Below are 15,056 nucleotides of genomic sequence, written 5' to 3' on the forward strand. Positions count from 1 at the left end.
CAATGTTCCTGATTGATTGATGTTCATTTCTGAGCCTTATGACGGCCAGCCTCATTTGCATCTCCACTGCTGTCTTCCTCATGTTGTCACACCCCAACAACAACCTCCAAAGGCAATAGCAAAGTCTAGAATCAATCCTCTTCATCAACAGCTCTCCTGCATTCACTAACGACACAGATGAATACACCTGCCTAACGATACACATCTGTGAAGCCAATTCAACGAATACTTGTGGTACCTTAACATGGGGGAGACTATGTACAAAAGGTGCTGTCATTTCTAAATGGTTCATCCGATATGTATGAAAATACCCTCAAATTAAAGCTGACAGTCTGCACATCACCCTCATTGTATCCTTTCAAACTCAAAGTGCCAGAGTACAGAACCAAAATAACAAAATAAGTATGGTAAAGCCAGCATGGAGAACACTGTACAGGGGACTGGTGATATGTAATGGGGGGTGTTGATGACAAGGTACAGCCAGCATGGAGAACACTGTACAGGGGACTGGTGAAATGTAATGGAGGATGTTGATGACAAGGTAAAACCAGCATGGAGAACACTGTACAGGGACTGGTGATATGTAATGGGGGTGTTGATGACAAGGTACAGCCAGCATGGAGAATACTGTACAGGGGACTGGTGATATGTAATGGGGGTGTTGATGACAAGGTAAAGCCAGCATGGAGAACACTGTACAGGGACTGGTGAAATGTAATGGGGGTGTTGATGACAAGGTAAAGCCAGCATGGAGAACACTGTACAGGGACTGGTGAAATGTAATGGGGGTGTTGATGACAAGGTAAAGCCAGCATGGAGAACACTGTACAGGAGACTGGTGAAATGTAATGGGGGTGTTGATGACAAGGTAAAGCCAGCATGGAGAACACTGTACAGGGGACTGGTGAAATGTAATGGAGGATGTTGATGACAAGGTAAAACCAGCATGGAGAACACTGTACAGGGGACTGGTTATATGTAATGGGGGGTGTTGATGACAAGGTAAAGCCAGCATGGAGAACACTGTACAGGGGACTGGTGAAATGTAATGGGGGGTGTTGATGACAAGGTAAAGCCAGCATGGAGAACACTGTACAGGGGACTGGTGAAATGTAATGGGGGGTGTTGATGACAAGGTAAAGCCAGCATGGAGAACACTGTACAGGGGACTGGTGAAATGTAATGGGGGGTGTTGATGACAAGGTAAAGCCAGCATGGAGAACACTGTACAGGGGACTGGTGATATGTAATGGGGGGTGTTGATGACAAGGTAAAGCCAGCATGGAGAACACTGTACAGGGGACTGGTGATATGTAATGGGGGGTGTTGATGACAAGGTAAAGCCAGCATGGAGAACACTGTACAGGGGACTGGTGATATGTAATGGGGGGTGTTGATGACAAGGTAAAGCCAGCATGGAGAACACTGTACAGGGGACTGGTGATATGTAATGGGGGGTGTTGATGACAAGGTAAAGCCAGCATGGAGAACACTGTACAGGGGACTGGTGATATGTAATGGGGGGTGTTGATGACAAGGTAAAGCCAGCATGGAGAACACTGTACAGGAGACTGGTGATATGTAATGGGGGGTGTTGATGACAAGGTAAAGCCAGCATGGAGAACACTGTACAGGGGACTGGTGATATGTAATGGGGGGTGTTGATGACAAGGTAAAGCCAGCATGGAGAACACTGTACAGGAGACTGGTGAAATGTAATGGGGGTGTTGATGACAAGGTAAAGCCAGCATGGAGAACACTGTACAGGGACTGGTGAAATGTAATGGGGGTGTTGATGACAAGGTAAAGCCAGCATGGAGAACACTGTACAGGGGACTGGTGATATGTAATGGGGGTGTTGATGACAAGGTAAAGCCAGCATGGAGAATACTGTACAGGGGACTGGTGATATGTAATGGGGGTGTTGATGACAAGGTAAAGCCAGCATGGAGAACACTGTACAGGGGACTGGTGAAATGTAATGGGGGTGTTGATGACAAGGTAAAGCCAGCATGGAGAACACTGTACAGGGGACTGGTGAAATGTAATGGGGGTGTTGATGACAAGGTAAAGCCAGCATGGAGAACACTGTACAGGGGACTGGTGAATGTAATGGGGGTGTTGATGACAAGGTAAAGCCAGCATGGAGAACACTGTACAGGAGACTGGTGATATGTAATGGGGGTGTTGATGACAAGGTAAAGCCAGCATGGAGAACACTGTACAGGGGACTGGTGAAATGTAATGGGGGTGTTGATGACAAGGTAAAGCCAGCATGGAGAACACTGTACAGGGACTGGTGAAATGTAATGGGGGTGTTGATGACAAGGTAAAGCCAGCATGGAGAACACTGTACAGGGGACTGAAATGTAATGGGGGTGTTGATGACAAGGTAAAGCCAGCATGGAGAACACTGTACAGGGGACTGGTGAAATGTAATGGGGGTGTTGATGACAAGGTAAAGCCAGCATGGAGAACACTGTACAGGGGACTGGTGATATGTAATGGGGGTGTTGATGACAAGGTAAAGCCAGCATGGAGAACACTGTACAGGGGACTGGTGATATGTAATGGGGGTGTTGATGACAAGGTAAAGCCAGCATGGAGAACACTGTACAGGGGACTGGTGATATGTAATGGGGGTGTTGATGACAAGGTAAAGCCAGCATGGAGAACACTGTACAGGGGACTGGTGATATGTAATGGGGGTGTTGATGACAAGGTAAAGCCAGCATGGAGAACACTGTACAGGGGACTGGTGATATGTAATGGAGGGTGTTGATGACAAGGTAAAGCCAGCATGGAGAACACTGTACAGGAGACTGGTGATATGTAATGGAGGGTGTTGATGACAAGGTAAAGCCAGCATGGAGAACACTGTACAGGGACTGGTGATATGTAATGGAGGGTGTTGATGACAAGGTAAAGCCAGCATGGAGAACACTGTACAGGGGACTGGTGATATGTAATGGAGGGTGTTGATGACAAGGTAAAGCCAGCATGGAGAACACTGTACAGGGGACTGGTGATATGTAATGGGGGTGTTGATGACAAGGTAAAGCCAGCATGGAGAACACTGTACAGGGGACTGGTGATATGTAATGGAGGGTGTTGATGACAAGGTAAAGCCAGCATGGAGAACACTGTACAGGGGACTGGTGATATGTAATGGGGGTGTTGATGACAAGGTAAAGCCAGCATGGAGAACACTGTACAGGGACTGGTGATATGTAATGGGGGTGTTGATGACAAGGTAAAGCCAGCATGGAGAACACTGTACAGGGGACTGGTGAAATGTAATGGGGGTGTTGATGACAAGGTAAAGCCAGCATGGAGAACACTGTACAGGGGACTGGTGATATGTAATGGGGGTGTTGATGACAAGGTAAAGCCAGCATGGAGAACACTGTACAGGGGACTGGTGAAATGTAATGGGGGTGTTGATGACAAGGTACAGCCAGCATGGAGAACACTGTACAGGGGACTGGTGAAATGTAATGGGGGTGTTGATGACAAGGTACAGCCAGCATGGAGAACACTGTACAGGGGACTGGTGATATGTAATGGGGGTGTTGATGACAAGGTAAAGCCAGCATGGAGAACACTGTACAGGGGACTGGTGATATGTAATGGGGGTGTTGATGACAAGGTAAAGCCAGCATGGAGAACACTGTACAGGGGACTGGTGAAATGTAATGGGGGTGTTGATGACAAGGTAAAGCCAGCATGGAGAACACTGTACAGGGGACTGGTGATATGTAATGGGGGTGTTGATGACAAGGTAAAGCCAGCATGGAGAACACTGTACAGGGGACTGGTGATATGTAATGGGGGTGTTGATGACAAGGTAAAACCAGCATGGAGAACACTGTACAGGGGACTGGTGATATGTAATGGGGGTGTTGATGACAAGGTAAAGCCAGCATGGAGAACACTGTACAGGGGACTGGTGAAATGTAATGGGGGTGTTGATGACAAGGTAAAGCCAGCATGGAGAACACTGTACAGGGGACTGGTGAAATGTAATGGGGGTGTTGATGACAAGGTAAAGCCAGCATGGAGAACACTGTACAGGGGACTGGTGAAATGTAATGGGGGTGTTGATGACAAGGTAAACCAGCATGGAGAACACTGTACAGGGGACTGGTGATATGTAATGGGGGTGTTGATGACAAGGTAAAGCCAGCATGGAGAACACTGTACAGGAGACTGGTGAAATGTAATGGGGGTGTTGATGACAAGGTAAAACCAGCATGGAGAACACTGTACAGGGGACTGGTGAAATGTAATGGGGGTGTTGATGACAAGGTAAAACCAGCATGGAGAACACTGTACATGGCACTGGTGATATGTAATGGGGGTGTTGATGACAAGGTAAAGCCAGCATGGAGAACACTGTACAGGAGACTGGTGAAATGTAATGGGGGTGTTGATGACAAGGTAAAACCAGCATGGAGAACACTGTACAGGGGACTGGTGAAATGTAATGGGGGTGTTGATGACAAGGTAAAACCAGCATGGAGAACACTGTACAGGAGACTGGTGATATGTAATGGGGGTGTTGATGACAAGGTAAAACCAGCATGGAGAACACTGTACAGGGGACTGGTGATATGTAATGGGGGGTGTTGATGACAAGGTAAAGCCAGCATGGAGAACACTGTACAGGGGACTGGTGATATGTAATGGGGGGTGTTGATGACAAGGTAAAGCCAGCATGGAGAACACTGTACAGGGGACTGGTGATATGTAATGGGGGGTGTTGATGACAAGGTAAAGCCAGCATGGAGAACACTGTACAGGGGACTGGTGATACAGGACCTTTTAACTCAACACTTTGGATGATTTTGATACTCAATGCAAGTTACAAAATCAACTGACATTGTAATTACTGTGATTAGCAAGCGGCACATTGATAGGTGAAATAAAGCATTTGCAGTGTGGAGACTTAAAGGTCACATTATCAAACAACTACAGTATTGCCTCTTCCCAGTGTGCACCCTCCACACTGCTGTTGATTTCTGTAGGAAGAAAGTTGCCTTTCTGTATGGCGTCACATTGCTATGTCTACCTGAGTGAGTGGACCTTTTAAACAAAAGTCATCTGACTGCTCCTAAAGAAAATCTCTAGAGAAGAAGAGGAACCATGGTAACAAGCTAGACAGAAGTGTTTCCTGTTCAGGCAGGAAGCAATGTCAGACTGACCGGTAGCCCACCCTGCGGGTGTAGTGCAGACAGTTCCTGGTCACATGGGACTGGAAGTGGATTGAGCGGCAGATAGCCCCACACTCAGGGCAGATGTAGGGAGACTTGTGCTGGTGGATCCGTTGGTGCGACGCAAAGCTGCACACGTTAGGTAGTAGCATTTGGCAGATTGTGCAGGTTTTCTACAGACGTAGACAGAGACAAAAATACACAAAACGGTATTATAATTCTCTAGGAGGAATGCAATCTTTGAGAGTTGGTTCAATAATGGAGTTAAATTAACAAAACATTTGACAATTTACATCATTAGCTGGTGCTATAAAGGGATGATATGATGACAAAACACAATGCCATTAAAGATGACATCTGCAGTACGGGGAAACAGCGCCACTGGCCGCCCCACCACCGTTGTTATTGTCGTTGTTGCTGAGCTGAGGAGTGTCATGCAGAATGGTGAAAACGAGGCAGTACATATTAAGCTCTTCTGTCGAGGCGTGCAATGATGTCAGGGTGGAGGGGGGTAGGGGGACAGCATTCTCTGTTTGCAGTAACTTCTTTGTTGTAATATGACAGATGGATGTGGTTAATTTACCATAAAGGATTCCAGCTTTAATATATATATATATATATATTTATTCATTATATATTATTCAAAAGGGAGTGATGGATGGAGTGTAAAAGGGAGTGTTGATTAGAAGTGGTGACACAGTGGGTGTGACACAGTGGGTGTGACACAGTGGGTGTGAAATACACAATAGACAAGGGAAGTTTAAAAAGAGCAAGAAAAACAATCACTCAACATCCGCTTATAGACATAGACACAGTAACCACACATACACACCTGTCCGCTGGACTCTGGCGCCTGCTGATAGTGCATTGCTAGAGAGTTCTCATCCAGGAACATCTCACTGCACTCTAAACACTTCAGACTGGTTCTGCAGAGCCGGGACACATCCTCATCCAGGGGCATGGCAGCAACCGGAGGGGCGTTGGAGGGGGCACAGATCACCGCTGCCTGGGCCTGAGTACCAGCACCCTTCCCGAGGAAGTGGCCGGTGGAGCTGTAGATAGATCCAGTGGTGGTGGTGGAGGATAGCGGAGGTGATGTAGTGATCATCTGGTCTGTAGGGATGGGCTTGAGGATGAGGTGGGAACACTGCATAACCACCCCTTTGAGGAGAAGAGAAGAGACAAGGTTAGAAGAGGAGAGGAGAGGAGACAAAAAGGAGAGGAGAGAAGACAAGAGGAGAAGAAAAGAGGAAAGGACAAGAGGAGATAAGAGATTTTTAAGCATTGCAGAGTGAACGCTTTAGGCATTTCATGTATGTAGATAAGTCACCTTTGTCTTTGTGTCCCCGGGCGTGGGAGAGCAGACTGCACTTGTTGTAGAAGACCAGGTTCTTGACACAGTGGTTGCAGGTGACCTCGATGCGAACACTGCGGCGGTCGTAATGCTGGCTCAGGCTTCTCTCCAGGGCAAACGAGTCACCGCACTCCAGGCACCTGTAAATAATAATAGAAATGAATATACATTCATTCAAACATGTATATTATATACACTGCATTTCAAGAAGCCCAAGGACACTGTATAAAATAGGAAGAAACAATTAAAGTGCTATATAGCTAGCTAGCATTTTACCTATAGCCGCGGGAGGGTAGGGAGATACAGGCGGCCGAGGGGGGGCTGAGGTTGGGGACGTAGACTGGGACGGGGTTGATGCTGCTCAGGACCTTATTGAAGGCCTCCACTACAGAACTCTGGGAGCTGGCTAACACCTGGACTCTAGAGACACCCTTCTTCTGGGCCTGGGCAGCCAGTAGGGCTTGCTTCACCGGCTGCTGCCCCTGGGGCTTGGAGCTGGACAGCACCTGGTGAAACGAACAGACATTCAAGGAGTTACTGAATGAAATGTTAGGGATTTATTGTTGTTATTAATCTATTGAGTTATTTATTTATTAGAATTATTCCTGATGTTTATTTCATTATTACTGTATGATGTTATATTTTGTTGTCTATAGCGTGTTAGCATAGAAGATTAGTTCTGATGTACAGAATGAGGTATCTTAATAAACCAAACCTGGTGGAGCTCAGACACAGAGGTGGCCTTGGTCAGGGGGAGTAGGTTGAGGTTGGTGAGGTGGACAGTCTTTGGCACGGTGAGTTTGGCGTTTGCCAGGCTGGATGCGGGCACCATGACGGTCTGCTGTTGTTGTTGATGGATGGCGTTGGCAGCTTTGAGGATGGCGCTGCTGGCACTCTGTACCGACGCAGCGGGGATCACTGTGGCTTTGACCATGGTGTTGTTGGCCAGCTTTAGGTTAATGACCTGAATAGGGGGAGGAGAAGATGGGAAATACAATTGTATTTGTCATATGTAGACTAACAGTGAAATGCTTACTTATGGGTTCATTTTCAACAATGCAGAGTTAAAGAAAGCCACACCAGGAATAAACACACAGTGAATAACGCTTAACAATAACATAAAAATAACATGGCTTGGCCTCCCGGGTGGCGCAGTGGTTAAGGGCGCTGTACTGCAGCGCCAGCTGTGCCATCAGAGACTCTGGGTTCGCGCCCAGGCTCTGTCGTAACCGGCTGCGACCGGGAGGTCTGTGGGGTGACGCACAATTGGCCTAGCGTCGCCCGGGTTATCCTTGTCTCATCGCGCACCAATGACTCTTGTGGTGGGCCGGGCGCAGTGCGCAGTGCGTGCTAACCAAGGTTGCCAGGTGCACGTCCGACACATTGGTGCGGCTGGCTTCCGGGTCGGATGCGCGCTGTGTTAAGAAGCAGTGCGGCTTGGTTGGGTTGTGTATCGGAGGACGCATGACTTTCAACCTTTGTCTCTCCCTAGCCCGTACGGGAGTTGTAGCGATGAGACAAGATAGTAAATACTAAAAACAATTGGACACCATGAAAAAGGGGTAAAAATGTAAAAAATAATAATAAATAAATATATCAAATAACATGGCTACAGGGAGTACCAGTACCGAGTCGATGTGCAGGGGTAAGAGGTAATAACATGGCTACAGGGAGTACCAGTACCGAGTCGATGTGCAGGGGTAAGAGGTAATAACATGGCTACAGGGAGTACCAGTACCGAGTCGATGTGCAGGGGTAAGAGGTAATAACATGGCTACAGGGAGTACCAGTACCGAGTCGATGTGCAGGGGTAAGAGGTAATAACATGGCTACAGGGAGTACCAGTACCGAGTCGATGTGCAGGGGTAAGAGGTAATAACATGGCTACAGGGAGTACCAGTACCGAGTCGATGTGCAGGGGTAAGAGGTAATAACATGGCTACAGGGAGTACCAGTACTGAGTCGATGTGCAGGGGTAAGAGGTAATAACACGGCTACAGGGAGTACCAGTACCGAGTCGATGTGCAGAGGGGTAAGAGGTAATAACATGGCTACAGGGAGTACCAGTACCGAGTCGATGTGCTGGGGTAAGAGGTAATAACATGGCTACAGGGAGTACCAGTACCGAGTCGATGTGCAGGGGTAAGAGGTAATAACATGGCTACAGGGAGTACCAGTACCGAGTCGATGTGCAGGGGTAAGAGGTAATAACATGGCTACAGGGAGTACCAGTACCGAGTCGATGTGCAGGGGTAAGAGGTAATAACATGGCTACAGGGAGTACCAGTACCGAGTCGATGTGCTGGGGTAAGAGGTAATAACATGGCTACAGGGAGTACCAGTACCGAGTCGATGTGCAGGGGTAAGAGGTAATAACATGGCTACAGGGAGTATCAGTGCAGGGGTAAGAGGTAATTGACGTACACTACCGTTCAAAAGTTTTGGGGTCACTTAGAAATTTCCTTGTTTTCCATGAAAACATACATGAAATGAGTTGCAAAATGAATAGGAAATATAGTCAAAATGTTGACACGGTTATAAATAATGACTTTTAATTGAAATAATAATTGTGTCCTTCAAACTTTGCTTTCTTCAAAGAATTTGGAGCAATTACAGCCTTGCAGACCTTTGGCATTCCAGTTGTCAATTTGTTGAGGTAATCTGAAGAGATTTCACCCCATGCTTCCTGAAGCACCTCCCACAAGTTGGATTGGCTTGATGGGCACTTCTTACATACCATACGGTCAAGCTGCTCCCACAACAGCTCAATAGGGTTGAGATCCGGTGACTGCTGTCCACTCCATTATAGACAGAATACCAGCTGACTGCTTCTTCCCTAAATAGTTCTTGCATAGTTTGGAGCTGTGCTTTGGGTAATTGTCCTGTTGTAGGATGAAATTGGCTCCAATTAAGCACCGTCCACAGGGTATGGCAGGGCGTTGCAAAATGGAGTGATAGCCTTCCTTCTTCAAGATCCCTTTTACCCTGTACAAATCTCCCACTTTACCACCACCAAAGCACCCCCAGACCATCACAATGCCTCCACCATGCTTTACAGATGGCATCAAGCACTCCTTCAGCATCTTTTCATTTTTTCTGCGTCTCACGAATGTTATTCTTTGTGATCCGAACACCTCAAACTTAGATCCGTCTGACCATAACACTTTTTTCCAATCTTCCTCTGCCCAGTGTCTGTGTTCTTTTGCCCATCTTAATCTTTTATAGGCCAGTCTGAGATATGGCTTTTTCTTTGCAACTCTGCCTAGAAGGCCAGCATCCCAGAGTTGCCTCTTCACTGTTGACGTTGAGACTGGTGTTTCGCAGGTACTATTTAATGAAGCTGCTTGTGAGGCGTCTGTTTCTCAAACTAGACACTCTAATGGACTTGTCCTCTTGCTCAGTTGTGTACCGGGCTGCCCACTCCTCTTTCTATTCTGGTTAGAGACAGTTTGTGCTGTTCTGTGAAGGGAGTAGTACACAGCGTTGTATGAGATCTTCAGTTTCTTGGCAATTTCTCGCATGGAATAGCCTTCATATCTCAGTACAAGAATAGACTGACCAGCATCCGAAGAAAGTTATTTGTTTCTGACAATTTGAGCCTGTAATCAAACCCACAAATGCTGATGCTCCAGAAAAATCAACTAGTCTAAAGAAGGCCAGTTTTATTGCTTCTTTAATTAGAACAACAGTTTTCAGCTGTGCTAACATAGCCATTGAGTTCAATCTTGGTTTCATCAGACCAGAGAATCTTGTTTCTCGTGTTCTAAGAGTCTTTAGGTGACTTTTGTCAAACGTTTTTTTCTTTAGTTAACTAGGCAAGTCAGTTAAGAACAAATTCTTATTTACAATGACGGCCTAGGAACAGTGGGTTACCTGCCTTGTTCAGGGGAAGAACGACAGATTTTTATCTTGTCAAGTCTGGGATTCAATCTAGGGGCTTGTGCCAGTAACCTTGCGGTTACTGGCACAACGCTCTAACCACTACGCTACCTGCCACCCCAATCATGTGCCTTTCACTGAGGAATGGCTTCCGTCTTGCCACTCCACCATAAAGTCCTGATTGGTGGAATGCTGCAGAGATGGTTGTCCTTCTGGAAGGTTCTCCCATATCCACATAGAAACTCTGGAGTTCTGTCAGAGTGACCATTGGAGTGACCATTCTTGGTAACCTCCCTAATCAAGGCCTTTCTCCCCCATTGCCTAGTTTGGCCGGGCGACCGGATCTAGGAAGAGTCTTGGTAATTCCAAACTTCCTCCACTTAAGAATGATGGAGGCCACTGTGTTCTTGGGGACCTTCAATGCTGCAGACATGTTTTGGTACCCTTCCCCTGATCTGCGCCTCGACACAATCCTGTCTCTGAGCTCTAAGGACAATTCCTTCGACCTCATTGCTTGGTTTTTGCTCTGACATGCACTGCCAACTGTGTGACCTTATATAGGCAGGTGTGTGCCTTTCCAAATCATGTCAAATCAATGGAATTTACCACAGGTGGACTCCAATCAAATTGTAGAAACATCTCAAGGATGACCAATGGAAACAGGATGCACCTGAGCTCAATTTCGAGTCTTGTATGACTTGTGTCATACAGTAGATGTCCAAACCAACTTGCCAAAACTATAATTTGTTTACAAGAAATTTGTGGAGGGTTTGAAAAACGAGTTTTAATGACTCCAACTTAAGTGTATGTAAACTTCCAACTTCATATATAAATATATATATATATATATATATAGAGTACTGGGCAAAAGTTTGGACACACCTACTCATTCATGGGTTTTCTTTATTTTTTAAAACTATTTTCTACATTGTAGAATAATAGTAAAGACATCAAAACTATGAAATAACACATATGGAATCATGTAGCAACCAAAAAAGTGTTAAACAAATCTAAATATATTTTATATTGGAGATTCTTCAAAGTAGCCACCCTTTGACTTGATGACAGCTTTGCACATTCTTGGCATTCTCTCAACCATCTTCATGAGGTAGTCACCTGGAATGCATTTCAATTAACAGGTGTGCCTTGTTAAAAGTTCATTTGTGGAATTTCTTTCCTTCTTAATGCGTTTGAGTCAGTCAGTTGTGTTGAGTCAAGGTAGGGGTGGTAAACAGAAGATAGCCCTATTTGGTAAAAGACCAAGTTCAAACACTCCCATATACAGTGACCTCCATAATTATTGGGACAGTGAAGCATTGTTTCTTCTTTGGCTATATACTACAAAATATGAGGTTAAAGTGCAGACTGTCAGATTTAATTTGAGGATATTTTCATCCATATCGGGTGAACCATTTTGTTCCCCTAAACTAGTCCCCCCCCCAATTTAAGAGTAGCGAAAGTATTGGGACAAACACTAACACTGTATTAAAGTAGTAGTCAACACATCCATCAACACAGGGGCCACTCAGGGGTCTGTGCTTTGTTCTATGTCATCTCTGGGGACTGGGGAGAAAACGCAATAACTCTCCCCAAATATGGGGAAGGTTTTCTGTGCAAAATTTCCAAATGACATCTGTTTGACCGGATGTAAGGTAATAGAAAGCTGTGTAAACAACCCGAATTGTGTCTCATTAGATTTCAGTTCAGCTTGGATGCATATGGATGTGGTTGAAATACTATCAGCTTTAATGACGCTGATAAAAGACAGCACCTGTCAGGTTCTGACCGTAGTTCTTTTGTTATGTCTTTGTTTTAGTATGGTCGGGGCATGAGTTGGGTGGGTTGTCTATGTTCCTTTTTCTATGATTTGGGATTTCTCTGTTTGGCCTGGTATGGTTCTCAATCAGAGGCAGCTGTCATTCGTTGTCTCTGATTGAGAACCATACTTAGGTAGCCTGGTTGTCTCTGATTGATAATCATACTTAGGTAGCCTGGTTGTCTCTGATTGATAATCATACTTAGGTAGCCTGGTTGTCTCTGATTGAGAACCATACTTAGGTAGCCTGGTTGTCTCTGATTGAGAACCATACTTAGGTAGCCTGGTTGTCTCTGATTGAGAACCATACTTAGGTAGCCTGGTTGTCTCTGATTGAGAACCATACTTAGGTAGCCTGGTTGTCTCTGATTGAGAACCATACTTAGGTAGCCTGGTTGTCTCTGATTGAGAACCATACTTAGGTAGACTGGTTGTCTCTGATTGAGAACCATACTTAGGTAGCCTGGTTGTTTCTGATTGAGAACCATACTTAGGTAGCCTGGTTGTCTCTGATTGAGAACCATACTTAGGTAGCCTGGTTGTCTCTGATTGAGAACCATACTTAGGTAGCCTGGTTGTCTCTGATTGAGAACCATACTTAGGTAGCCTGGTTGTCTCTGATTGAGAACCATACTTAGGTAGCCTGGTTGTCTCTGATTGAGAACCATACTTAGGTAGCCTGGTTGTCTCTGATTGAGAACCATACTTAGGTAGCCTGGTTGTCTCTGATTGAGAACCATACTTAGGTAGCCTGGTTGTCTCTGATTGAGAACCATACTTAGGTAGCCTGGTTGTCTCTGATTGAGAATCATACTTAGGTAGCCTTGTTGTCTCTGATTGAGAACCATACTTAGGTAGCCTGGTTGTCTCTGATTAAGAACCATACTTAGGTAGCTGATGAGAACCATACTGGTTGTCTCTGATTGAGAACCATACTTAGGTAGCCTGGTTGACTCTGATTGAGAACCATACTGATTTAGGTAGCCTGGTTGTCTCTGATTGAGAACCATACTTAGGTAGCCTGGTTGTCTCTGATTGAGAATCATACTTAGGTAGCCTTGTTGTCTCTGATTGAGAACCATACTTAGGTAGCCTGGTTGTCTCTGATTGAGAACCATACTTAGGTAGCCTGGTTGTCTCTGATTGAGAACCATACTTAGGTAGCCTGGTTGACTCTGATTGAGAACCATACTTAGGTAGCCTGGTTGTCTCTGATTGAGAACCATACTTAGGTAGACTGGTTGTCTCTGACTTGAGAACCATACTTAGGTAGCCTGGTTGTCTCTGATTGAGAACCATACTTAGGTAGCCTGGTTGTCTCTGATTGAGAACCATACTTAGGTAGCCTGGTTTCCTGATTGAGAACCATCCTTAGGTAGCCTGGTTGTCTCTGATTGAGAACCATACTTAGAACCATACTTAGCCTGTAGCCTGGTTTCCCTGATTGAGAACCATACTTAGGTAGCCTGGTTGTCTCTGATTGAGAACCATACTTAGGTAGCCTGGTTGTCTCTGATTGAGAACCATACTTAGGTAGCCTGGTTGTCTCTGATTGAGAACCATACTTAGGTAGCCTGGTTGTCTCTGATTGAGAACCATACTTAGGTAGCCTGGTTGTCTCTGATTGAGAACCATACTTAGGTAGCCTGGTTGTCTCTGATTGAGAACCATACTTAGGTAGACTGGTTGTCTCTGACTTGAGAACCATACTTAGGTAGCCTGGTTGTCTCTGATTGAGAACCATACTTAGGTAGCCTGGTTGTCTCTGATTGAGAACCATACTTAGGTAGCCTGGTTTCCCTGATTGAGAACCATACTTAGGTAGCCTGGTTGTCTCTGATTGAGAACCATACTTAGGTAGCCTGGTTGTCTCTGATTGAGAACCATACTTAGGTAGCCTGGTTGTCTCTGATTGAGAACCATCCTGTCTCTGATTGAGAACCATACTTAGGTAGCCTGGTTGTCTCTGATTAGCCTGGTTGTCTCTGATTGAGAACCATACTTAGGTAGCCTGGTTGTCTCTGATTGAGAACCATACTTAGGTAGCCTGGTTGTCTCTGATTGAGAACCATCCTTAGGTAGCCTGGTTGTCTCTGATTGAGAACCATACTTAGGTAGCCTGGTTGTCTCTGATTGAGAACCATACTTAGGTAGACTGGTTGTCTCTGATTGAGAACCATACTTAGGTAGCCTGGTTGTCTCTGATTGAGAACCATACTTAGGTAGCCTGGTTGTCTCTGATTGAGAATCATACTTAGGTAGCCTTGTTGTCTCTGATTGAGAACCATACTTAGGTAGCCTGGTTGTCTCTGATTAAGAACCATACTTAGGTAGCCTGGTTGTCTCTGATTGAGAACCATACTTAGGTAGCCTGGTTGTCTCTGATTGAGAACCATACTTAGGTAGCCTGGTTGTCTCTGATTGAGAACCATACTTAGGTAGCCTGGTTGTCTCTGATTGAGAACCATACTTAGGTAGCCTGGTTGTCTCTGATTGAGAACCATACTTAGGTAGCCTGGTTGTCTCTGATTGAGAACCATACTTAGGTAGCCTGGTTGTCTCTGACTTGAGAACCATACTTAGGTAGCCTGGTTGTCTCTGATTGAGAACCATACTTAGGTAGCCTGGTTTCACCTTTGAGTTGTGGGTGATTATTTTCCGTGTCAGTGTTTGTTCCACACGGGACTGTTTCGTTTGTTTCATTTATTCACGTTGTTATTTTGTACTTTTCAGTGTTCTATTAAAAGTAAGCAATATGAACACGTACCACGCTGCACATTGGTTCTCCGATCCT

The 15,056-nt window shown here is 45.5% G+C and overlaps 1 protein-coding gene and 1 long non-coding RNA gene across 27 annotated transcripts in view; one reads left to right on the plus strand and one right to left on the minus strand.

Annotated features, from left to right (window-relative positions):
• Positions 1 to 15,056, minus strand: part of znf532 (zinc finger protein 532) — a 39,857-nt gene that overhangs the window by 11,889 nt on the left and 12,912 nt on the right. For both annotated transcript variants that reach the window (XM_052458536.1, XM_052458537.1), the window contains 5 exons: positions 7,283 to 7,531; positions 6,844 to 7,073; positions 6,544 to 6,707; positions 6,046 to 6,374; positions 5,205 to 5,386 (listed from right to left, as the gene is read on the minus strand). In XM_052458536.1, the coding sequence (XP_052314496.1) occupies positions 5,205 to 5,386; positions 6,046 to 6,374; positions 6,544 to 6,707; positions 6,844 to 7,073; positions 7,283 to 7,531 (1,154 nt within the window). The remainder of the gene's footprint in view (positions 1 to 5,204; positions 5,387 to 6,045; positions 6,375 to 6,543; positions 6,708 to 6,843; positions 7,074 to 7,282; positions 7,532 to 15,056) is intronic.
• On the plus strand, positions 331 to 4,815 carry LOC127906427 (uncharacterized). Of its 25 annotated transcripts, none has more exons than XR_008061321.1 (7): positions 451 to 541; positions 869 to 935; positions 1,003 to 1,136; positions 1,271 to 1,672; positions 1,936 to 1,987; positions 2,908 to 2,989; positions 4,707 to 4,815. It is a non-coding gene; the product is annotated as an uncharacterized LOC127906427 (long non-coding RNA). The 25 variants fall into 25 exon arrangements; XR_008061322.1 differs by lacking the exon at positions 1,936 to 1,987 and adding an exon at positions 2,002 to 2,053; XR_008061323.1 differs by lacking the exon at positions 1,936 to 1,987 and adding an exon at positions 2,199 to 2,250.

This window comes from Oncorhynchus keta, chromosome 12 (genome assembly GCF_023373465.1).
Source record: "Oncorhynchus keta strain PuntledgeMale-10-30-2019 chromosome 12, Oket_V2, whole genome shotgun sequence".
In the NCBI taxonomy this organism is placed as follows: domain Eukaryota; kingdom Metazoa; phylum Chordata; class Actinopteri; order Salmoniformes; family Salmonidae; genus Oncorhynchus; species Oncorhynchus keta.